At 42.9% G+C, this 26,648-nt stretch overlaps 1 protein-coding gene across 4 annotated transcripts in view; it reads right to left on the reverse strand.

The window, feature by feature from the left end:
- Window positions 1-26,648, reverse strand: part of LOC140210039 (uncharacterized) — a 94,713-nt gene that overhangs the window by 10,117 nt on the left and 57,948 nt on the right. For all 4 annotated transcript variants that reach the window (XM_072278810.1, XM_072278813.1, XM_072278812.1 and 1 more), the window contains 5 exons: window positions 23,115-23,234; window positions 22,680-22,745; window positions 7,748-7,897; window positions 4,886-5,042; window positions 3,485-4,011 (listed from right to left, as the gene is read on the reverse strand). In XM_072278810.1, coding sequence (XP_072134911.1) covers window positions 3,485-4,011; window positions 4,886-5,042; window positions 7,748-7,897; window positions 22,680-22,745; window positions 23,115-23,234 — 1,020 coding nt within the window. The remainder of the gene's footprint in view (window positions 1-3,484; window positions 4,012-4,885; window positions 5,043-7,747; window positions 7,898-22,679; window positions 22,746-23,114; window positions 23,235-26,648) is intronic.

Raw genomic sequence — 26,648 nt, forward strand, 5'->3', positions numbered from 1 at the left:
AGCAAATTGCCTCTGAACTGACCCAGTTCAACAGAGGAATAGGTAACTACCTGGAATCACAAGCAAGAGAAAATCTGCAGATGCTGGAAACTAAAAAACCACACAAACAAAATGTTGGAGGAACTCAGCATGCCAGGTAGTATCTATGAAAAAGAGTAAACAGTCCATGTTTTGGGCTGAGGCCCTTCTACAGGACTGGAAAAAAAAGATGAGAAGTCTGGAATGTTAGGAAAGTGTCTCAAATATTGGGCAATTCTTCAGATACCGTCAGGTGAAAATGTATCTGTGACCTCTGTTCCTATTCATTTACAACCTAGCAAGTTGTAACAGGCTGTATTGTGTGTTTGTCTGGGAAATTCTGCAATATTGCATCACTTGGCAATGAACTGATATCCTAAACTGCCTTTACTTACCACTCCACCCAAAACATTAACAAAAAAAAAGAGGCAGCAGGTGACAAATAGCATTTTCCATGATATAACCTCCAAATTTTGTATGTGGTTTCTCAAGAGGTTCAACAACTTTGGAGCTGGGCTGGATTCTTTCAAAGTTTGACAACAGTTCAGTGCCGGTAATGTTCCTGCCTCAGGTTTAGAAGGCTTCAGGGTCAAATTCCATCCCAGATGTTGTTGGGACTTGAAGCTATAGGGAAAGGTTGAATAGGTTAGGACTTTATTAAATGGATACAACAGGGTCTTTTAAGAGCCTTTTGGATAGGTACATGGAGCTTAGAAAAACAGAGGACTATGCACTAGGGAAATTAGCTTGTAGGTTACATGGTCGGCACAACATTGTAGGCCAAAGGGCCTGTAATGTGCTGTAAATTTCCATGTTCTGTTTTTATTACCTGAAGAGTGGTAGATTAAGGAGAGATCTTCTAGAGGTATACAAAATTATGAGAGGTATAGATATAGTAAATACATCCAGGCTTTTTCCCCTCAGGTTGGGTGAGACTAGAACTAGAAGTTACAGGTCTAGGGTGAAAGGTGAAAAGTTTAAGGGGAACATGAGGGGAAATTTCTTCAGTCAGAGGGCTGTGAAAGTGTGGAACGAGCTGCCAGCACAAGTGGTGCATGTAAGCTTGATTTTAATGCTGAAGAGAAGTGTGGTAGGGGTATGGACGGATATGGCACGGGTGCAGGTCGATGAGAGTAGTGAGTTTAACTTGCTCGGCGTGGACTAGATGGGCCGAAGGGCCTTTTCTGTGCTGTATTTTTCTATGACTCTATTAAAGGGAAACCTGAGGGGAACCTTTTTCACTCAGAGGGTGATATGAGTGTGGAACAAGCTGCCAGCGTAAGTGATGGATACAGGCTCATACGCAACACTTTAGAGAAGTTCAGATAGGTACATGGATGAGAATGGTATGAAGGGTTGTAGTCCGGGTACAGTTAGATGGGACTAGGCAGGTAAGTTTTCTACATGAAGTGGCGTGTGTGGAGGTGGTGAAAGAGGAGCATTTAAGAATCTCCTAAATAGGCACATAATGAAAGAAAAACAGACGGCTGTGTAGGAGGGAAGGGGTAGAATGACCTTAGAGTAGGTTTTAAGGTGCTGGGAGAAAAATACATTGGGGGGATTTCTGAAGTAAGTTGTTTTTTAATTCAGAGAGTAGCGGGTGTATGGAATGACCTGCCACTAGGTGATGGTAGAGGTAGGTACATCACCTTACTATATATTTTCTCTTGTTTTGCTTTCTTTATGCACTAATTTAATTTACTCTTTATATTCCACATACATTTTTTATATTATAACTTATAGTTTTTTATTATTTATTGCATTGTACTGTTGTCGCAAAACAACAAATACCACTACATATGCCAGCGATATGAAGCCTGATTCTGAGGTACATTGAAGAGATTTAAGAAACTTTTAGATAGGCTCTTGAGTAATACAAAGATGGAGGGCCCCGTAGGAGGGAAGGGTTAGATTGATCTTAGAGTCGGTTATATGTTCGGCACAATATTGTGGGCTGAAGGGCCTGTATATTCTGTACAGTTCTCTGTTCTATTTCCATCACAATACTGGGCACCTTTGGTAAAGAGCTCATTAGACTTTGGAGTGGCAGGGTAACATAGTGGTTAGCACGTCGTTATTACAGTACCGGTGACCTAAGTTCATTCCGCTGACGTCTGTAAGGAGTTTGTGCTTTCTCTTTGTGACCTATACTTTCCTGCAATCATCTTAAAATTATGCCTCCTGGTATTAGACATTTCCACCTGGAGGATAAAGATGTCTGTTTGTCCAAACTATTTATGCCTCTTGTCTTCTTGTACACCTCTATCAAGTTGCCTCTCCTTCTTCTTCACACCAAAGAGAAAAATTCTAGCTGGCTCAACCTTTCCTCATAAGACACGTTCTCACCATCTGTATAAATCTCCTCAGCAACCCCTCCTAAGGCTTCCACACCCTTCCTGTAATGAGGAGACCAGAAATGAACACAATATTCCAAGTGTGGTCTAATCAGGTCTTTATATAGGGAATGTTATCGCAAGGTGTTTGAATTGAATTCCCTAACTAAAGAAGGCTAAGACACCATATGCCTTAATGACCCTATCAACCTGTGCTGGAACTTTCAGGGATCTATGGACATGTACCCTATGATCGCTCTGTTCTTCCACGTTGCTAAGAAAAGCTCTGATTCACATCCTTTATGTGCCACTTCCTGAGAGGCAAAACATGGAGACAATATCAGCACAGATGGAGTCATGACAGCAGTGCTGGATTCCATTTTGATCACCTTGTTTTAGGTGGGAATATGAAGGTTCTGGAGAATGTGCAAAAAAAAAGGTTTCACAAAATGGTTCCAGGCAGTTGGGTTTCAGTGGCAAGGCTTTCTGGAGATGAGGAGCTTTCCTCATTGAGCGAAGAATAATGAGAGAAGATTTATGGTGAATTATTACTGGTTGAGATAGACAAGTAGCAGAAAATGCATGAGACAAGGATGGGGGATTTAGGGGTGTTGGGGTTGGAACAGCTTTCAACAATTGACCAAATGCTACGGGGGAGGTGATGGTCAAGAATTCACTGTCTGCAGAGAAGGTGTGAACCGTGAGTCCATTGGAGGTTGAAGGCTGGAGGTGGTTTGTCCTGAGGTTGGAGGACTGTCTGTGAGTAGGTGGCAAGTGGCTTGTTTTGCTGTTGTTGCTTTATTGATGTTGTTCTGTTCCTGTTGTTGTTGCTTGTGTCATTCTGATGAACCTTGCGGGCATGCTAGGTTGGCGCCAGAATTGTCTGGCGACTCCTTGGGTTATGTTGGCTCTGTTATTTTGTTATACATGAGATGAATGAATCTGAATAAATCAGTGAACTATCTATGCACTCAAGGTAGAATGACCTACATGGATAAGAATAGGCTGTAGTTGCCAGGCAGATTGGGAGTGGTTTCATTGGCACATGAATGAACTGCTTCCCTGTTTATTAATTCTCTTATTCTACACTTAGAAGATCAGGAAAGGAGGACTGAATGAGACAAATTACTTACCCTTATTTTCTTGAATGTGTAGAAGAACACGATAACTAAGATAATCACTGCCAATGGAACAGCGGTTATAACCAATATAGTCATGTTGTTCTTGCTGTTCTTTGCATCTAACTTGAACACAACTTTTCCTGCTTTGCCATCGGCTACACTTGCAGTCTGTGAGTAGAGAACAGTAGGGTGGGACAGAGGCTGTCTTTTAGATCTAGGTCCACCCCAACTGGTTTCTGTGCGTGACAAGGTGACATCATGATGAGTTGGCTCGGCTGTTGACACTTCCTCGGTGGTGCTAGGTCGCTGATGATTGGCTTCTATCACCAAGCTGTCTGGAGTGGTTGTGCCTTCTCTGCTGGTGCTAAGCTCATTGTTCATTGCAGTCTGTGTGGTAGGCATCATGGAAGTGGAGGTCTGTGGTGGTGGGCTCGTAGTAGACAAATACTGAGAGCATAAGCTTGTGAAGAAATTGTTGGAGGGCAATCCGTTGTAAAGATTAAGCACACAAGAATTCAAATCAATGGAACTGCTGTGATCTGCAGAAAGAATCAAACATGTCAGGTTTTTGGAAGGCTATACTGTATTCCAAACATCCCAGACATTGCTGCTCATACACAGACTCTGTGATATCTTCTTCACAACACAGGACCCAAGTAACACCACTGTAATAAAGTACAGACCATGGATCAATGTCAATGCATTTCAACCAACGTCAATAAAAGAGGGCGATTCCTTGGCAGTTGAAAAAAAATACTGATTAACAGTAGAAGGAGAATGGTTGTCCAGAGAGGATCGAGACAGCTGCAATGATTGGATGGGTAGTAGAGAAAGCTGCAATGATTGGCTAGGTAGTAGAGAAGGCTGTAATGATTGGATGGGTAGTAGAGGAAGCTGTAACGATTGGATAGGTTGAAGGAGAAACTGCAACGATTGGATAGGTTGAAAGGAAAACTGCAACAATTGGGTAGATCAAAGAGGAAGCCGCAATGACTGGATGGGTGGAACAGGAGGCTGTACTCAGGACCATGTGGTGCCAAAGAAGCAAACGCAGGAAGAAGTCATAACAGTTTTATGTAATTTGAGAATGCCTTTGGCAGGAATAACTTATTTTCCTAGTAAGCTGTAGCACTTTGGAAGGAAGTCGTAAAGCATTGGTATGTAGACTTTGAATAAAATATCTAATAGCCAGAAGGCAGTATCAATCTTTCAAATAAATGCACACATCTAGAGTTTCGCAAAAACAAATTCTCATGGGCCAAAAGCTGAAAAGTGAAAGGATATACAGTATGTAATGTACTCGGTGCAAGGAGAAGATAACCTATTAGGACCAAGACGTGTTCTTTTAAAGAGTTAGCAGTAGGATGAAGGATATTTTTTCTGGTGTGTAAAATTCAACTAAATTCCACTTACTTCTCAGGAGGCTGAGAATGTTTGAGTCTTGAACTTTGGAATCACTTTGCTCTGTTAACTTTTCATATAGAAGCAGGATAGTCTTAGCATATTCAAAGAGGTTATTTGTACACCCTGTCACAATCCTTGGTGTTGGAGTCAAACACGATTCAGGACACTGTGGAGAGCAATTAAAAGAAAACACTTATTTTCCACAATTAAACATTTACTGTTATATTTTTAGTGGGCAAACGTGAAAACGATCTCAATCAACCAATAAATGCCAACCTTCTGGAAAACAAAATGGAATTGAAATGTTTGCTTAGAATTTTCCCCAATCCCAATCATAAGCATCAACATTTTCAAAAAAAAATAATTCAGTAAGTTCATATTTAAGGGCAGAATACTGGGGTAGGGGGATGGAGAAAAGAAACATCTCAAACATCTCTGGTAAGTTGTTCTTTTACTTTTGGTCTTCAGGTCCTTCTTTCCATAAACGTGGAGGTGTCCTGTCATGTTCCTCAGATGTCCCACTTACATAGTTCCTTTGGTTAACATTCCACCATCATTTTCTCTGGCAATATTTTTTTGGTGACTTGGGAATAGCCCATAGGTTCCCGGCCTCTGTTTGACCAGTCAATCAGGTCCTAGATAATCTGTACCTCATCCCCAACTATTCATTGTTGATTGACAGCCTCTAACATCCTCAAACATGAGAAAATCTGTCAGTCAATCGCACAGTGCCGAAGGAGCAAAACAGGGAAGAAGCCTCAACAGTTTTATGTGACTGATAACTACACATGTAAGTTTTTTGGGGGTGAGGTATATCCAGATATTCACTGGGCAAAAAAAAAAGAACATTATATTTGTCAGTTAGAGCATTGCTCAAGCAAACCTGTGATGTATTAGAGTAGCACAAGTGATATAGCTAGTGAAGCCACTGCCTCACAGTTCCAGTGTCCTGGGTTTTATCCTGGCCTTTTGTGTCGTCTGTGTGGAGTTTTCATGTTCTCCCTGTGAACTGCATGGGTTTCCTTTGGTTCCTCTGGTTTCCTTCCTTACTGCAAAGATGTTCAAGCTGGTAGGTTAATTGGCCTCTCTAAGCGGCTTAGTGAGTCGAAGAGTGTGGGGAGGATGAAAATTGGGATTAATGTAGGAATAGGGTAAGTGGGTGTTTGATGGTTGGCATGGACTGATGGGCTGAATGGCCTGTACAAACTGTAGTGGGTTCAGCCCAGTATATCACAGGTAAGGCCCTCCCAACCACTGAGCACATCTACACGAAACCCTGTCGTAGGACAGCAGCACCCATCATCAGTGATCCCCAACACCCAGGTCATGCTCTCTTCTCGCTGCTGTCATGAGGGAGAAGGGGCAAGAGCCCAGGAGTCCAAGAGCAGTTACTACCCCACAACCATCAGGCTCTTAAACAAAGGGGTTAACTACACTCACTTGCTCCTCCATTGAGATGTTCTCACAGCCAATGCTCTCATTTTAGGATTCTTTATCTTGTTATTTCAGTTTCTCATTATTTATTGCTATTTATTTATATTTGCATTTTCACAGTTTGTTGCCTCCTGTGCTCTCGTTCATCTTTCATTGATCCTGTAGTAAGTACTGTTCTATAGATTTGCTGAGTACAGGTCCTGATGAAGTCAGTAATGGCTGTGGCATATTCACTCAGATAAAGGGATGAATCCCTGGATATGGTCTAGTTCACTAATTCAAAGCAGGCCTATAAACACTCCACCAGCTCTCTCGACCATGCCTACTGTTCTCATTACTGGTGTTTCAGTCTTGCCTATACGCTAACAGTAGAGGTACAGGCAGTGATCGGACCTGCCGAAGTGCGGGCATGGGATGGCACAGTTGGCATTCCTGATGGTGCTGTAACAGTGACTGTGTACGCTGGATCCTCTCATTCTACAGATGACATGTCGGTGGTAGTTTGTCAGAGTCTTCTTCACCCTTTTGTGCAAAACTTTGTGCTCTACAGCAAATTTTTGTCTTTGCACTGTACTGTTGCAGCAAAACAATATATTTCACATCATTCAAGTCAGTGCTGATAACTTGGATTCTGAGACGGATGAACTTTATTCGTTACACGTACATCAAAGCAACGTTTTGCGCCAAGTCACAAGAGTCGCCATGCTTCTGATGCCAACATAGCATGCCCACAACTCACTGACCTCAAATGTAATCTTTGGAAATGTAGGAGGAATAAACCCACATGGTCAAGGGGAGAAGATACAAACTCCTCACAAACAGCAGTGGGAATTTTACAGCGGGAGCTTTAATAGTGTTGCATTAACAGCTGTTTGACTGTGCCATCCCACACTTCTGATCTAATCTTTTGGATCCGCAAATAAATTTAGTTGGATCTTTTTTGAAGGCCCCTTACTGGTTTCAACAGGTAGGGGTCTGTAAGTGTATCTCTTCTGGCTACGCAGAGCCCACTATTACAAAAATAAAACAATGGCAAGATACTTGGAAGAAAACACCATAATTGTCATCATAGTGAGGAAGCAAATTAAAACAAAAATTACCCAAGTTAAACATCTACTGATCCCAGTTTTAAGAATGGGAGCAATGTAACAAATACCACAGTTATTTATTTATTTATTCATATAAACAAATGGACAGCATTGGCGTAAGAGGAACCAACAGATGTTTTGTGGGAGATTTTAATCCATATCTGTGTTTATTTCAAACCTTTAATGAAATCCTTGGGCGATTGACACTGTGCCTTGAACATGATAAACATCTGTCCCTTGTGGAACAGTTGGTACTCTTGTGTACATATGCAACCCTTGTCACGCACCACATATAGCGATCCACTCCACTGTGACTTAAACAGCAAGAAAAAAGCAGAGGGGGCCAAACCTGGACTGCAGCATTCCGTCCACAGCAAACTCTTGACAGCCAGTTTGATATCTCGTTGGCAATTTTGGAATCATTTTTAAAGTTTTTCGATAGGTTGCTGAATGTGTAGGACAGCTGATGAGCAGTGATACTGATAAAGCAGCAAACAGTCTGTGGGGAGAAGATGATGAAACAATATGAACCTTTTCTCTTCCATCTTAAGAAGTGAGCATTCATACAATATCCCTGCTGGAAATATTGCCATTAAGGCATTTCATAACATTACAGCTCTATAAAACCCTGGTTAGACCACACTTGGAACACTGTCAAAGTGGAGATAATGCAGAAGAGATGCTGGCTAGATTGAAGGACCTAAGTTATTGAGGAATGTTGGGCATGCTGGATCTTTATTTCCTTGAGTGCAGGAGAATGAGGGGGTGACTTCTTAAATGTTTATAAATTCATGAGGAGTATAGATAAGGTCTTTTCCCCAGGATTGGGGAGTCCAAGTCTAGAGCACACAGATATAAGATCAGAAGGATCTGAAAAAGATCTGAGATCTGAGATATACCTTTTTTTACACAGAGGGTAGTGACTACTTCGAATGAGTGATCAAAGCAAGTATATTTTAAAAGGCTTTGGGTAGGTACATGGAAGAGGGGTGCTGAGAGGGTTATGGGTAAAACATAGGCATCTGGGAATAGCAGAGAGGATGCTATGATCAACATGACTCAGTTGGACCGAAGGTCCAGCTTCTGTATTGTATTAGTTTATGACTCTGATTCTACTGTGTTCAGTTCTGGTCACCTTATCATAGGTAGGATATGGAAGCTTTAGACAGGATGCGGAGGATACTTACTAGGATGGTGCCTGGATCAGAGAGCATGTCTTACAAGGATAGGTTGAGTGAGCTATGGTTTTCCTCTTTGGAGTGAAGGAGGATGAAAGGCGACTTGACAGAGGTGTACAAGATGATAAGATGAATAGATTGAGTGGATAGCTAGAGACTTTTTCCCAGAACGGATATGGCAAATTCGAGGGAGCATAATTTTAAGGTGATTGGAGGGAAGTCCAGGGGCGATGTCAGAGATAGGTTTTTTCAAACAGAGATTGGTGGGTGTGTGAAACGCCTTGCCAAGGGTGGTTATAGAGCAGATACACTAGGAACATTTAAGAAACCCATCGGCACGTAGATGATAGAACTATGGAGAGCTCTGTAGGAGGGAAGGGTTAGATTGATCTTAGAGTAGCTTAAAAGGTTAGCACAACATTATGGGCTGAAGGGCCTGTACTGTGCTGTGTTATATATTCTGTAGTACGGTACAATACTGAAACAGCTTCGCTCAACTTGTCATTTCCAACCAAGATACCCATTAAAGTTCATCCCACTTGCATGCATTTAGCCCATATCAATATAACGTAAACATTTCCTATCTATGTCCAAGTCCAAATGTCTTTTCTTTCTCTTTAAATCTTTTTATTGAATTAGTACACAAAAGGTAAAACATATAGAAACTAATACACTGTTGCGATATAAATTTACAAGAGATAATAATACATAAAAAAGTAGAAACAGTGCAGTTTAGTTATAAAATAACGAGGTAATATAGTAGTATACTAATTTTCCATATATATCAATGAGGAGAAGAAAAAAACCCCCCAAAAAAACCCCACCGTGCAACTAACCTAAAAAGCAAAGCAAAGCAATGGGCTAACTAGGTACCAAGTAGACTTAAACAACTTAAACAATCACGTCTTCAAACCCGACCTCCATTAATAACAGTTAAAAACCAAGAAGGGAATGTAAATATGGTCAAGGAGAAAAAAAAAGTTACATTAAATGAAAATGTTGAATAAAAGATCTCCAGGTCTGTTCAAATTTAACTGAAGTATCATAAAGATTACTTCTGATTTTTTTCCAAATTTAAACATAGTATCGTTTGAGAAAACCAAAAAAACGCAGTTCGGGCATTAATCTCCTTCCAATGTTGTAAAATACATCTTTTCGCCATTAAAGTAAAAAATGCAATCATTCTATGGGCTGAAGGGGAAAGATTACTGGAAGTTTTAGGTAATCCAAAGATAGCAGTAATAGGATGGGGAGAAATATCTGTATTCAATACCTTTGAGATCTAAATATCTTTTAGATGTTGTTATTATGCTTGGCTCAACCACTTCCTCTGGCAAGTTATTTCATATATGGACCACACTATACAAAAAGTTACCTCTCTGTTGACTGTGGTAGGTTTAGTGTTTCAAATCAGTCTGAGGATGTCTTTTTTTACACAATAATATGGCAGCCCCATGGGTTTCTGTTACTGAGTCTAGATTTTTATACAAAATAGATTTATTTGATTATTTCAGTTTAAGTGCTCCACCTATTAGCAGGTAACGTGAAGAGTTGTTCTGGCCTCTGGATACCAATCCAGCAAGTAAGAGAATGGGTCTTGGACTAAACTATCACATAACCTGCTGACATTCCCAAAGAGCAATTTGAATGATGGTCAGCAAAGGGGAGCAAAGAACTGCCATTGCTGATGGAAGACCAGATTTCTTCCCAGGATAGCAATAGCTAATGTGAGGGGTCACAATATTAAGGCGATTGGAGGAAAGTATGGGGAGGAGATGCAAGAAGTAAGATTTTTACAGTGTGTGTGAGGTGTGGAGGATGTCCTGCCAGGGGTGGTGGTACAGCTAGATTGAGATTCAGGCCTTCGTCATTCAGGGTCGACCATGGATGATGTGTCCTAGCTGTCTAGATACGCAAGCCTGAGCAGTAGAGTATGGAGAGCAAGCTGTTCATGTCGCAAGCTCCCCCTCTCTGTGCATCTGGTAAAACCAAAGAAGCACAGGGTTTAGCACCAGCAGCATCCCAGGGGTTGCCTGTCTGCATTGAAGTCAACATACGACTGCATTAAGGACTCCAGCTGCTGATTTTTCCCTCTGGGTTTACTCCTAAAGCCTCCCCCATGAGGAGGTTTGAGATCAGAGTTATCCTTCTCCTAGATGAGCTGCCAACCACGTCTGATGAGCCCCATCTGCCCGATAGATACAGGTAGATACAATAGGGACATTTAAAGGATTCTGAGATAGGCACATGGATGATAGAAAAATGGAGGGATAAGTAAGAGGGAAGGGTGATACGTAAGAGATTGGCTTATCCGCCGTCTCAACTGTATTGCAAAATGTGCACGCTGTTTTTCAAGAAACCTTATCAAGCCTTATTCTCCATATTATCAAAGTTTAAAGTAAACTTATCACCAAAGCACATATATGTCATAGAAACATAGAAAAGCGACAGCACAATACAGGCCCTTTAGCCCACAAAGTTGTGCCGAACATGTCCCTACCTTAGAAATTACTAGGCTTACCCACAGCCCTCTACTTTTCTAAGCGCCATGTACCTATCCAGAAGTCTCTTAAAAGACCCTATCATATCCACCACCATTGCCGGCAGCCCTTTCCACGCACTCACCACTCTCTGCGTAAAAAACTTACCCCTGACATCTCCTCTGTACCTACTCCCCAGCACCTTAAACTTGTGCCCTCTTGTGGCAGCCATTTCAGCCCTGGAAAAAAGCCTCTGACTACCCACACGAGCAATGCCTCTCATCATCTTATACACCTCTATCAGATCACCTCTCATCCTCCATCGCTCCAAGGAGAAAAGGCCGAGGTCACTCAACCTGTTTTCATAAGGCATGTTCCCCAATCCAGGCAACATCCTTGTAAATCTCCTCTACACCCTTTCTATGGCTTCCTTCCTGTAGTGAGGCGACCAGAACTGAGCACAGTACTCCAAATAGTCATAGTCATACTTTATTGATCCCCGGGGAAACTGGTTTTCGTTACAGTTGCACCATAAATAATAAATAGTAATAAAACCATAAATAGTTAAATAGTAATATGTAAATTGTGCCAGTAAATTATGAAATAAGTCCAGGACCAGCCTATTGGCTCAGGGTGTCTGACCCCCCCCCCCCCAGGGAGGAGTTGTAAAGTTTGATGGCCACAGGCAGGAATGACTTCCTATGATGCTCTGTGTTGCATCTCAGTGGAATGAGTCTCTGGCTGAATGTACTCCTGTGCCCACCCAGTACATTATGTAGTGGATGGGAGACATTGTCCAAGATGGCATGCAACTTAGAAAGCATCCTCTTTTCAGACACCCCCGTGAGAGAGTCCAGTTCCATCCCCACAACATCACTGGCCTTACGAATGAGTTTGTTGACTCCGTTGGTGTCTGCTACCCTCAGCCTGCTGCCCCAGCACACAACAGCAAACATGATAGCACTGGCCACCAGAGACTCGGTGGTCAAATGGGGTCTGACCAGGGTCCTATATAGCTGCAACATCACCTCTTGGCTCCTAAATTCAATTCCACGATTAATGAAGGCCTTCTTAACCACAAAGTCAACCTGCCCAGCTGCTTTGATTGTCCTACGGACTCGGACCCCAAGATCCCTCTGATCCTCATTTGTTGTTATGACGACAGTCCTTGACGAGGATGGCTTGGACCCAATTGCCGGAGTGTTTGAGGCAAGGATTGAGACATGGATTCAAACTGGACTGAGAATCTGAGCACAAAACAAACACTAGACAAAGTTCCAAGTAGGCTTACGATTGATTTCAGGTTCTCCTTAAGTTCTCAAGACTTGGCACCCAAAACATGATTGCCAATAAGTGAGACTGTGCTGAATATTTAAAGGGGCCGAGTCAGCTATCCATACTCTGGAGAATTAGAGCATCTAAGCCTCAGAAGCTGGCTCAGATGGGTGTGTGTCGTACCAGGACCTCCTCCTCTATGGCTGGCTGCTTGGAGGAACAATTGTAGTTATGGATGAGAGCTAAATCCAACATGTCTCTTTCGGGCGCCCAACACCTCTCCTCTGGTTCGAATCCTTCCCAGTCCATGAGATATTGCTGAACAGCTCAGACAGTACGTGAGTCCAAAATTCTTCTCACAGTGAAAACCTGTTCCCCATCAGCAAACCTGGGTGGCGGCGGGCCTGATGGTGGTGAGGCTAATGGGCTTTAACTTGGAAACATGGAAAGTGGGAGTTTGAGGGTCTTGGGGAGCTGCAAGGTGTAGGCCACAGGGTTTACTTTCCCGAGAATCCTGAAGGGTCCAATGAACTTGGGTGCCAGTTTCCTGGATTCCACTCCATGAGACAGACCGACCTGTTGCCCAAGCTGCAAAACTGGTCCCCGTCTGCTCTTGCAGTTAGCTTTTACTTCAGCCTTCCGGGTAGAAGCTAACAAAATCTCCCTTGCCCTAGTCCATCTCACCTTGCGGTATCGGATGAGATCTTCAGCCGCAGGAACCCCAACCTCTGCCTCCTTGCTCAGGGAAGAGTGGTGGAGAACGCCCAAATTGGCATTTGAAAGGAGACATCCCGTGCACCGAATGCTGTAAAGTGTTTTGGGTAGACTCTGCCCACATCAAGTGGTTGCTCCAATCATTCGGTCTTTTAGAGGTATACAGTCATCTTAGAGTACCCTCCATATCTTGGTTCATCTGCTCTGACAGGCCATTGGACTGCGGGTGAAACCCAGAGGAAAGACTCGCTGTTGCCTCAATCAGTTTGCAAAATGCCCTCCAGAAACATGATGCGAACTGTGGACCGCGATCTGATTCAATGTCCACCGGAAAGCCGTGGATCCTGTAGACCTTTGCCGCAGACGGAAGTTGAAAAATGATCCTCAGTTACCATGACAAAGTCCACGGACGTGTGCGCCCATGGTCTGTCCGGAACAGGCAGAAGATGAAGGAGCTCTTGAGGTTGGGTGCAGGACCCCTTGTTCTGCATGCACACCTCGCATGCCTGCACATGTGGACGGACCTCCCTCAGCATTCCAGGCCACTAATATCTTCTCTTAATGAACTCGAGGATTCTGGCAATCTCTGGGTGAGATATGAATCTTGATGCACGTCCCCACTGAAGAACCTGTGACTGGACAGGACTAGGAACAAACAGCTGACCCAGGGGGCCACTCTGAGGAATTTCCCCTCATCCCTGGGCCTTGTGAACAAGTGTGCCAATCCCTCAATGAATAGGCGCTATCACTTTGACCTGGGGCAAAATAGTGGTAGGCAGCTTTTCCCATTCAGATTCATTGCTCGGACAGCAGAAAGCATCTGGCTTCTGGTTCTTAGATCTTGGTCGGGATGAAATCAAAACGGTTAAAGAAAAAAGACCACCTGGCCTGCCTGGAATTCAGTCTCTCGGCCTCCTGAATATTAGCCAGGTTCTTGTGGTCCGTCCATACGGTAACAAGACTCTTGGCTCCCTTGAACCAGTGACGCCATTCCTCCACAGCCAACTCGATCATGAGCAGTTCTCTAATCCCAATGTCGTAATTCACCTCTGCCGGGGATAATCACCTGGAGAAGAACGCACATGGGTGCAGTTTATTGTCCGAAGATGTTCATCGAGTCAACACTGCATCCACTCTGACATCTGAGGCGTCCATTTCCAGGATGAAAGGAAGGTCCGGGTTAGGTGCGACCAAGTTGAGAGCTGTCGTGAACCGCTGTTTGAGCTCTGAGAAACAGCCTCCGCCTCGGTAGTCCAAATAAAAGGGCCCATGGATCTCTTGGTTAGTGCTGTCAGCGGAGCCACCACTGAGCTGAAGTTCCTGACAAACTTTTGATAAAAGTTGGCAAATCCCAAGAATTGTTGCATCTGCTTCACACTGGATGGTGGTGGCCAGTCTCCGACGACCTGCGTCCTTCTAGGGTCCATCTTGATACTGCCATTAGAGAGGATGAAGCCCAAAAATAAATAGTGGTTATGTGAAATTCGGACTTCTCCAGCCTGACGTAAAATCCATGTTCAAGAAGCCTCTTTAGGATATCTTTGACTTGAGTGATGTGCTGCTCCAATGACTTCGAGAAAATTAGGATGTCATCCAAGTAGATGAAGGTATACTTATGGAGAGCATCCTGGAGAATGTCATTTATAAAGGCCTGGAAAACTGCTGGCAGATTCATAAGGACGAGGGCATAACTAGGTACTTACAGGGCCCTGTCCGTGTGTTGAATGCTGTCTTTCAGTCACCATCTGCCTTTAAGTGAATGAGGTTGTATGCACTCTGCAGGACCAGCTTCAAGAATACTCTTGCTCCTTGGAAAATCTCGAAAGCAGTGTTCATGAGTGGAAGAGAGTAACCATCCTTGACTGTTTTGCAATTCAGCCCTCTATAGTCAATGTAAGGCTACAGATTCCTGTCCGCCTTCTGTTCTAAGAAGAAGCCAGTGCTGGCTGGAGAGGTGGAGGGCCAAATGAATCCCTCAAACACTAACAAGCACTGGATAAGGAAGTCGAGATAAGAACCCAGGTGACCTTTGAATCTCTCCGGGTTGGAAGATTTGCTGGCTTTGACTGGTTTTCCCAAGCGACTCTGCTCTCCTCGTTGCACAAGTTGACCCATGGATACCTGGAGGTCGTGTTGTACCTGCAGGCTCTGTTGGGAAACATCTTCGCTGTGGCTGGTCACAGCAGACGAAAGACTCTGGTACCCCACTGGGTCCATACTGGCTCAGTCATACTGTGATGAGAGTCTTTGACGAGAATGGCTTGGACTCAGATGAGGGGTATCCAAGGCTAGGATTGAGACAGGGTTTCAAAGTGGAAAGAGACCTGAGCTCAAAACAAACACTAGACGTAATCGTGAGTAGGCTTACAATTGAGCATCGAACCTCAGTTCAGGTGCTCCTTAAATGCTCAAACCTTGGTGCTTAAAACATGAACGGCAATTAGTGGGACTGCTCTGAATCTTTAAAGGTGCTGCACTAGCTACCCATACTCCAGACAGTTAGTGTCTAAACCCTGGATGGGTGCGTGTCGTAACATGTTTTCATGCGAGCTTAGTAAATCCAAGAACCATAATGGAATCAATGAAAAGACAGCACCCAACAAATAACCAGATGTGCAAAAGGCAACAAACTGCAAATACAAAAGAAAAAAAAATAATAAAAATAATTAAGCAATAAATAGGGAGAACATGAGATGAAAAGTCCTTGAACGTGAATTAATTGGTTGTGGGAACAGTTCTGTGATGGGGCAAGTGAAGTTATCCCCACTGGTTCAAGAGCCTGATGGTTGATGGGTAATAACTGTTCCTGAACCTGGTGTGAGTCATAAGGTTCCTGTCCCTTCTTTTTGATGGCAACAGAGAGAAGAGAGCATGAGATGGCTGGTGGAGGTCCCTAATAATGGATGCTGCTTTCCTGTGACAATGCTCTATGTAGATGTACTCAATGGTGGGGAGGGCTTTACCCACATTTTGCAGGCATTTTCATTCACGGCATTGGCGTTTCCACACCAAGTCATGATGCAACCAGTCAATATTCTCTCCACCACACATCTATGGGTGTTTGTCAAGGTTTTAGATGTCATGCTGAATTTTTTCAAACTCCTAAGTAGATACAAGAGCAGCTGTGTTTTCTTCATAACTGCACTTATGTATGGGCCCTGGACAGATCCTCTGAAATAATCACACTGAGGACTTCAAAGTTGCTGACCCTCACCACCTCTAATCCCCTGATAAGGACTAGCTCACGAACCCCTGGTCTCCTCATCCTGAAGTCATAATGGTCTTGCTGATACTGAGTGAGAGGATGTTGTTGTGGCATCATCCAGCCAGATTTTCAATCTCTCTCCTACATGCTGATTCATCACCTTTGATTTGGCCAATGGCACCGGTGTTGCCAGCAAAGGTAAATATGACATCGGATTTATGGTGCACTTGCTATGGTGTGTTGGCGAGCTAGCGACAAAAAATGACAGCATTGAACAATTATTAAGAAAGAGGTGTTATCTAAAAATTAAGTTAGAGGTTAAGTACAGTAAAATGAGCATGAATGCCAACATGAATTTAAAATGTAAACAACATTATAATAAGTGGTTTAACTGCAGTTCAGTGCATTTCAGGGTTAATAGACAGGGTGGGTTGACAAGTAGAATGGTTAATCAGATAATTTGTCCAAGGGAAGAAACTTCTATGATGATATAAAGTTTTTGTTTTTCTTAATAGCTCTATCCCACAGGATTTGTCGCTGCTCTTCAACCCACAGTTCTCGATCTGAAACACTAGCTTTTCTTGTTTTCCATTGATGTCTCTTGACTGGCTGAGTTCCTCCAGAATTTTCTGGTAATTGCTTTTGATTTATGAGTGCATTTTTCATTGCTGCTCCTCAAAAGTTGCTGACCACAAATGACCGCATTTGGTTGCACTTCACGAGTGGTTCTATTTGCAAGTTAAGCTAGTGCTCAGGGAAAAGGGTACAAAGAATTGTTGATCATAAGGAAAGAGTTGAGACTTTACAAAGCACTGGCGAGGCCTCACTTGGAGTATTGTGAGCAACTTTGGGTCCCTTATCTGAGAAACTGCTGAAACATGAGAGGGTTCAAAGGACGTTCACAAAAATGATTCCAGAATTGAATCACTTGTCATATAAAGTGTGTTTGATGGCTCTGCGCTTGTATGCACTGGAATTCCGAAGAATGAGGGATAACATCATTGAAACCTATCAAAGAGTGTAAGGCCTTGAGAAAGTGGATATGGAGAGGATGTTCCCTATGGTGGGAGAGCCTAAGACCAGAGGACACAGCATCAGAATTGAGGGGAGTGCTCTTAGAAAAGAGATGAGGAGGAATTTCTTTAGCCAGAGAGTGGTGAATCTGTGGATTTCTTTGTCACAGGCAGCTATGGAGGCCAGGTCTGTAAGTATATTTGAGGCAGAGGTTGATAGATTCTTGATTGGTCAGGGCATGAAAGAATATGAGGAGAAGACAGGAGATTGGGGCTGAGAGAAAAATTGGATCACCCATGATGAAATGGTAGAGCAGACTCGATGGGCCAAATGGCCTAATTCTGCTTCTATAGCTTATGGTATTATGTTTGGGTGAACTTGTTTGGAGGTTATTTGAATATTTAAGTTTAAGTTTACTCTGTACAGATATGTTAATTGCAGATTTATGTCCATCCTTAAATACGCCTTAGAACTTGGTGGTGAGATGCCTTTTAATCTATTACAGTCTGCTTGTCAGGTGAAGGGACCCCACAGTGCTCTTAGATAAGGAATTCCAAGACTTGGACCCAATAACTGTAATGAAGAGTTCATGGTCAAGGTGGCTGAGGACACTAATCAAGCAGGCAGCTCTGTCCTCGGCACTGTTAAGCTCCGCAGGATTTCATCCAGCTCCACTCCTCAAGACAAATGAAGAGTGGGGGATCACTGAAGTGTACCGAATTTTAAAAAGCCTAAAAAGTGTGGATGTGGAGAGGATGTTTCCAATAGTGGGAGAGTCTAGCGCCAGAGGGCACAGCCTCAGAATAGAAGGACTTCTCCTTAGAACAGAGATGAGGAGGAATTTCTTTACCCAGAAGGTGGTGAATCTGTGGCATTCATTGCAACTGACGGCTGTGGAGGCCAAGTCATTGGGTATATTTAAAGTGTTGTTTGATAGGTTCTTGATTAGTAAGGGCATCAAAGGTTATGGGAAGAAAGCAGGAGGACGGGATTGAGAAGGGTAATAAATCAGGCAAGATGAAATGACAGAGCAGATGATGGCACCAATGTCTGTCTTATGGTGTTTCCACTTGCAATTCTCCATGATTCTTCTCGTATGGTTACATTTGCTCCAATTTGGTCCTTTCTTTTGATTTGTCCCAATACAGAATCACAAAATGCTCTTCCTTAGTCAATCACAGTTGCTCTTCAGTCCCCAAATGACCCAATATAAGACTTCTCCAATTTGCCCCACTCTCTCTCCTTATTCAGAACTGTGCAGAAGTCTAAGGCAAATAGAACATAGAACACAGAACAGTACAGCACAGTACAGGCCCTTCGGCCCACAATGTTATGCCGATCCTTAAACCCTGCCTCCCATAAAACCCCCCACCTTAAATTCCTCCATATACATGTCTAATAGTCTCTTAAGTTTCACTCGTGTATCTGACCCCACCACTGACTCAGGCAGTGCATTCCATGCACCAGCCACTGAGTAAAAAACCTTCCTCTAATATCGCCCTTGAACTTCCCACCCCTTACCTTAAAGCCATGTCCTCTTGTATTGAGCAGTGGTGCCCTGGGGAAGAGATGCTGGCTATCCACTCTATCTATTCCTCTTAATATCTTGTATATATAGATAGGAGCCTAACACCTTTAAACAGTACAGTAGTAATTTTATGTATTGCACTGTACTGCTGACACAAAATAAAAAACAGATTTCATGACATACATGAGTAGTGATAAACCTGATTCTGATATGGGTCTCTATTGTGGATTGAGAGTGGGAAGGGGGCAGGGAGAGGGGAATCATGGTTGGGAAAAGGGGAAAGGGGGGGGGAGGGAGCGGGAAGCACCAGACAGACATTCCGTAATGATCAAAAAACCAATTGTTTGGAATCAAATGACCTTGCCCGGTGTCTCAGGGCTGGGTGTATCTGCACCTGCTCCACCACCCCACCCCCTACCCCACCACCCCGGCACCTGGCAGACCTTCTCTGCCACCCGTCCCACACTTTTCCCGCGGTGCTCCACCCTCACTATTCCTATCATCACCCTTCGTTCCTGGCAGATTTATAAACTCACTTTCTGCTCCCCATTGACAATTACCACACCGTGCAGAAGACTTCGGTAACCTAGCTATGTCTATACGTGCCTCGGACTTTTGCACAGTCTGTGTTCTCTAGATTCTTTCCTTTAGGATATTTTTCCAGTTCTGTTCCAGAGGATACGATGGAGCCTTCCTTACCAGTCGATTCCCTAGCCCAATAACTCATAGAGTCTTACAGCTCAGTAGAAGGCCTTTTAGCTATATTCATGTATAATCATCTACTGTATACACACGTAATTATTCAGTGAAAAGTTCAGCTGCTTCTGCACTTTTCTAGAAGCTTTTTAGTTTTCTGTAGGTGTCATGCCACTTGGAACTGGCTCTCTTATCACTGGAATGTTGTTATTTCTAGTCTGAGCAGGAGATGACCAGGCCTACATTTTTTTTCTTTACTTTGCTTCTCTCAGCTCTCTTTGCCTGTTCTTTGTTCTTGTAGCAGTTCATAAAATGGTCGCACGCAACAAGGTTTGCACCTCAATCTTGACTTCCAAAGAATCTTTGGATCGCAAGAGTATCAAGATCCAACAATGCCAGCCAAAATGCCCAAATCCCTCTAAACCTTTCCTGTCCATGTACCCTTCCAAATGTCTTTTTAGTGTTGTCATTGTATCTACCTCAATTACTCCTTCTGGAAGCACGTTCCAGCTATGCGCCAGCATCTGTGTGAAGAAATAGCTCCACAGGCAATTCACCCCTCACCTTAAACCTATGACCTCTAGTCTTTGATTCCCTTTCCCTAGGAAAGAGATTGCAAGATTTACTCTACTTATGGCCCTCATGATTTTATACACCTCCATAATATCTCCCACACTCCAATGATTAAAGTTCTAGATTGACCAGCCTCTCCTGATAACTGAGGATAAAATTATCATGAATCATTGTTGCACTCTTTTGAAGTCACTCGCTGCACAAAGGGGTTTTTGCCCCAATCACTTTTGATTCCTTAGTCAATCACATCCCTGGTTTGTGCCTCCTCACTATCTGATCTGCTGACTTAACACACAGAACATAGAACATTACAGCACAGTACAGGCCATGCGGCCCACAATGTTGTGCTGACCCTTTAACCAACTCAAAGATCAATCTCGCCCTTCCCCTCCCACGTAGTCCTCTCTTTCTGCATAATCCACGTCCTATCTAAAAGTCTCATAAATGCCCCTAACGTATCCTCGGCAGCACATTCAACACACTCACCACATTCTGTGTGGAAAAAAAACCACACACTTTGACATGCCCCGTGTATTTTCCTCCAATCACCTTAAAATTATGTCCTCTTGTATTTGCCATTTCCACCCTGGGATTGCTGACTGTCTACTCCATCTAAGCCTTTCCTTCATGATTTTACGATCCCCTTTGATCACCTCTCTTCATCACCCAGCTGCAAGATTCAGTCCTGATTTATACTATATCGTGCAAAAGCCTGAGACGCATATATATTGCTGGGGTACCTAAGATGTGTTTAGAATCAAATGACCTTGCCTCGTGTCTCAGGGCTGGGTGTGTCTGCACCTGCAACCGCCCCCCCCCCCCCCCCCCGGCACTCCTTCTCTGTCACCTGTGATACATACCTCATGGATATCTTCTGACTGTCTTATGAGGATGATGTAATGGTCTTTTGGAGGTCACCTGATGTAATTTTCCCACCAATGTGAGGTCACGTGATGACACGTTCACCACGGGTATAAAAGGAGACCCCTGGGTTCCAGTTAGAACATCAGCCAGATACTCCGTTCCCCTGTGTATTTGCTTTATGATGCAGTTTTGATTTAAAACGGAGCTTTACGTTCTATTGTAAGGTACAAAAGTGTTGGGTCGGCAGTTTAACCAATAGCTGCCAGATTTGTTGATGTACCTTTTCAGTAGCATTGGAGAGTGAAGACGGGAGTCGTTCAACGGTTGAAAGGATTGACCATTATTGAATTCGTTCAAGTAAGAGTGATCTGCATGAGATAGCCTCTGCTAAAAGCAGCAGAAAGGTTGTGCAGTATCTAGTATCCAGAGGGAAAGGTTAGTGCCTTTAAAATGTTTTATTTTCGTCGATGTGATCCTGCGGACAAGGCAGGATCCGGCTGGGATTGGCAGTGACGTCGCGTCTTTGAGGAATTCTTTACTTCAGGAAAGTCTCTCCTAATTGACTGTATAAATCTCTTGGACTTTCAAATTTACCATTCTAAGAACTGTGTTTGAATTTACCACTTTAAGACTGTTTTCGCATTTACCACTTTAAGGACTAGTACTGAGTGGCGGTTTGTTAAATAGCTGCATAGCAGTTTACTTGTGGTTAAGATTTTCATTTGTTTTTTTTTAATATTGAGCAGAGTTTAATAAATGTTTGATTGTTTTTATAAAACCTGACTCAATTCGATTGATAGTCATTGTTGCCAATCACGTGACACCTGTCCCACTCCCCTCCTGTGGCACTCCAGATCCGACATTCCAACACCCTTCGCTCCCGCTAGATTTACAAACTTGCACTCCGCTGTTGACAAATGCAGTACTGTGCAAACGTCTTATGCTCCCTAGTAATATACGTGTGCCCAAAACTTTTGCACAACACTTTATCTCTCCTGCCTTCCACTCTATCTGTCCTCTCCACCTCTTCCCTTCTTAAAACTTGGTTTATTTCTAACTTTGCACAGTCCTAATGAAATACAGTCAACTCAAAATGTTAACTCTGTTTCTCATTCCACAATTGTTTCCTGAGCTGCTCGGCAATCCCACTGTTTCTGTTTTTAAACTAGGAATGCTCCATTCCTAGAGGACCACTGGGGTTTCTATTCCACCCATCAGATATATATATTCAGAGTACTGCGTATGCTGAGCTCTTAGCATCGTCAATGGTCACTCCCATCTATCCAACGATCTTTTTGGCCCTCTATCATCAGGCAAGACGTACCGTAGCATTATGACAAGGACTGTTAGAATAGGGAACAGCTTCCCCTCCCAGGCTGTGAGTCTAGTCTATTCACCGCCACCAGCTAGGTCTCATTACATATGAAATGCCAGTAGTGTTACACTGTTTAATTTTAACTTGTGTCGTAAATACACCTTATACTTGTTAATTTATACCAGTAATATTTCTTTAAGTGTTGTGTGTGTCAGTTATATGTACTGTATTATGCACCTTGGTCCGGAGGAACATTGTTTTGTTTGATTGTATACGTGTGTACGGTTGAATGTTAATAAACTAAACTTGAACTTGAACTGTCAGTATCTGGCTCCTGTGTTCCACCACACACGTTAATACTCATTCATAGAGCAAAACAACTTAGAGAGAACATCACTCCATGCTGTTGTAAAATTGATCCAACATAAGAATTTCTTACCAGATTTTCAACGTCTGTATCTGATAAAACTTCATATCGCACCACACTTGGAAGCAGGGTACTAGCCTGGAAAAGAAAGATACAGTTAAGGTGTCTGACATTAATGCATTTGAAGTTCATTAGGGTTTATAGCCTCTGGGGTATTTTAAAAAGGATTGAAGCTCTTACAGGCAGCACTACAGAGAGTTAAAAGCTATATCAAGATTAGTAGCGTCCATGTGGGAAATCATAGCTCAGGGTATAATAGTTTGGTGGGTATATCGTAATCAGAATCAAGTTTAATATCACCAGCACATATGTTGTGAAATTTGTTAACTTAAAGGGAGAGCAGGGGTTATTCGTGTTAACTTAAGGGGAGAGGGGGGTTTATTAGTGTTAACAAGGACAAATGCATTAGACATTGAGGTGTCAGCATTATACTGTTTGTTTTCTAACCAGATTATCGATCTTTTCCCGACAGCTCCCTGCCGCTCCTATTGTGTTTTTGATGAAAGCACGCCATGAATCTGATGCATTAATATGCAGCAGAAACACAAGACACATGAAGAAGAGTGCCTGCAATAAAACGGAAATACAATCATTGCCATCAGTGTGGCTCAGTCATGCAGGTACAAACAGTCAGTCAGACGGTCACCTTTAGAGAACAGCTATTTGACCCAACATCCATATCTTATCATGACCTATCAACATCTCCCTCTGTTTATCCAGTTTTAGCTTCCAGAACAAAACTTCCTTTTCACTCTCTATGGTACTAAATCCCCTGCTTGGGTAAATCCTTTGAGTCCATATGCCATTGTGGCAATTAATATTTTGTTGAGAAACAAAAGCTAGAACTCAGAACTTGTGATTCAGGAATAAGGATTTCAGACCAAAGATTAAGTAGACAATACGGAGTTGGTCAAAAAAAAGGTGGAAGAGGGATCTGGTAATGCCAATTTCCATATTTTCACCTTACTTTATATACTTTTAACTCTTCCAAACTTTAGTGTGGTGGACAGTGCCCACACCAGTGACTCCTGGGTCAGAAGTGGCACAGTAAGGTGCAAGGTGGCACGGTAGTATAGTGGTTGGTGTAACGCGTCACAGTGCCAGTGAATGGAATATCAGGGTTCAACTCCCACCACTGCCTGTATGTTCTTCCCCATGACCACATTGAGTTTCCTCCAGGTGCTCCAGTTTCCTCCCACATTCCAAAAGATGTACGGGTTAGGGTTAGTGTGTTGAGGGTACGCAATGTTGGTGCCAGAAGCATGGCGAGACTTGCAGGATGCCACCCCCTACCCCCAGAAACATCTTCAGGCTGTGTTGATCATCGATGCAAATGACATATTTCACTATATGTTTTGGTGCACATGTTACAAATAAAGCTAATCTTTAAAAATGTTTAACCCTGAATTTCCTAAAAGGTGCTAGACCACGCCAACCTCAATGGCCTCATTGCCAAATTCTGAGTCCATGTCCAGGAAGGAATTTGACACGTTCAAAGGTATCTCAGATCCACCTTTACACTTGCTAGATAAAGGAGCTTCTACCTTACCATCCTGGGTAGCATTTGAACTCCAAGTGCAAGGACATAAAAGCAAGAAAATAAAGAAATACAATAAAGAAATGTCCTAAAAGCAAGAGGAAACATAAGAGCCTGCAGATGCTACAGTGTGGAACAACAAGCAATCTGCTGGAGGAATTCAGCAGCTGTTGGGGAGAGGGAAGGCATTTTCACTGCAAGGTCTGATCTGAATCTTTGACAATTCCTTCCCCCCACAAAAAAAAGTTAAAGCATTTTTTAAAAATCATGGTAAGCAATAGAGTGGGCTTTACAGAGTTATACTTAACTTCATTAGTGTACACTGCTGCGTGTTGAATTGTCCAAACTGCAATGTACATTATGAGATGGTGATAGACAATACCAGTTTGCAGTTCTGATGGAAATAGGATGAGCGGACTTATTCCAGTTACTACCATTGGGCAGGAGGTACAGCAGCCTTATGTCACACACTACCAGGTTCAGGAACAGTTACTACCCTTCAACCATCAGGTCTTGAACCAGCGTAGATAACTTCACTCACCTCAATGCTGAACTCACTCCACAACCTAATGACTCACTTTCAAGGACTTTACAGCTTATGTTCTTAGTATATTTTTTTTTACTTTTTAAAAATTACTTGCACTCCCCATTCCATCCCAGACAAAGCCCTCCCCATCACTGAAGACACTTACATTGAGCGCTGCCACAAGAAAACAACATCCATCATTCAAAGCCCCCCCTCATCCAAGGAATGCTGTCTTCTCGCGACTGTCGTCAGGTAGAAGGTACAGAAGCCTTAGGTCCCTCATCTCCAGGTTCAGGAACAGCTATTGCCCTACAACTATCAGCCTCCTGAACTGGCTTGAATAACTTCACTCACCTCAACTCTGAAGTGATTTCACAACCGACAGCAAACACGAGGAAATCTGCAGATGCTGGAAATTCAAGCAACACACATCAAAGTTGCTGGTGAACGCAGCAGGCCAGGCAGCATCTCTAGGAAGAGGTATAGTCGACGCTTCGGTCCTGATGAAGGGTCTCGGCCCAAAACGTCGACTGTACCTCTTTATAGAGATGCTGCCTGGCCTGCTGCGTTCACCAGCAACTTTGATGTGTGTCACAACCGACAGACTCACTTTCAGTGACTCATTACAACTCATGCTCTCAGTATCAGTTTTTATTTGTACAACTTATCTTGTTTTGCTCATTGGTTGTTTGTCAGTCTTTGTTATGTATAGTTTTTCATAATCTCTGTTGTATTTCTTTATTTTCCTGTAAATGCCCACAAGAAAATGAATCTCAAGTATATGGTGACATATATGTACTTTGATGATAAACTCACTTTGAACTTTTGTAATAAGTGTTAACAAAAAGTACTACAAAATCTTCTCAGTGAAGGAATCCTCTTTGCACCGTCAGGATATAAGATAACTTAGGTATGTGAAGCAGCTCTTCACTGGCAATAAAATTTGGATTTGTGAGATGCATAGTTTAAGACTGTGAAATTATTGTTTTTTAAGCATGTTAGGAATTTCTGGTATACTGACAAAGTTGCAAAAGGGTCACATAGAAAATCTTTTATCTGGCAGTTGGGAATCCCCTTCGAAAACATTGGAATTGCCCTTCATTGTGTTTGCAGAATTCCAAAACCACAAGCCATTATTAAAAAAAAATCCCTGTGAAATTCAAAAAAGGGATTCCACAATTTTAGTGCAGCTGAGAAGCAAAGAGAGACATACAGTATAAAGGACTGAAGAGAACTGCTTCTCCATGCAAAATGGTGTAAAAAATCCCTTCACATATTTCATAACCAAAGACATCCCACATCTGGTGATATTTTCTGGTATACTCTTGGCGTCACAGTAGTGCGGGGGTTAGTGTGACACTATTATAACTCAGAACATTCCGGAGCCTGGAGTTCAACTTCGGTGGCTGTCTTTATGGAATCTGTTTGTTCTCCTTGTGAATCGTGTGGGTTTCAACCGGGTGCTTGGTTTTCCTCCCAGATTCGAAAAGATGTGCTGGCTAGTAGGTTAATTGGCCATTATAAATTGTCCTGTACATTAAACAGTTGGGTTGCTGGGCAGTGAGGCTTGTTGGGCCAGAAGCACCTATTCCACGCTGCATCTTTAAACAAAAATATCTGACAAAATCATTTCTCAATAACAATCAGATGTGTTCAGCTTGCCTCTGAGCCAGAAGGCTCAGGGATGGAATTCCACAACAAGGACTTAAGCAAGTAATCTAGGCTGACACCCAGTACTTCTCTGTCCAGAGTGTCAGCCCTTGGGGGAGATGCATATCTGAGGTCCCCCTCAGATCCCACAGCTCTATTCCAGAATAGAGCAGGACGTTCTCCACAGTGAATGTTCATATTTCTCTGCATTTTACAACAGAAACCATGCTGCATTTGTTTGGCTGCAGAGCGCTTTAAAATCTTTCAG

The sequence above is a fragment of the Mobula birostris genome, chromosome 14, assembly GCF_030028105.1.
Source record: "Mobula birostris isolate sMobBir1 chromosome 14, sMobBir1.hap1, whole genome shotgun sequence".
NCBI lineage: Eukaryota > Metazoa > Chordata > Chondrichthyes > Myliobatiformes > Myliobatidae > Mobula > Mobula birostris.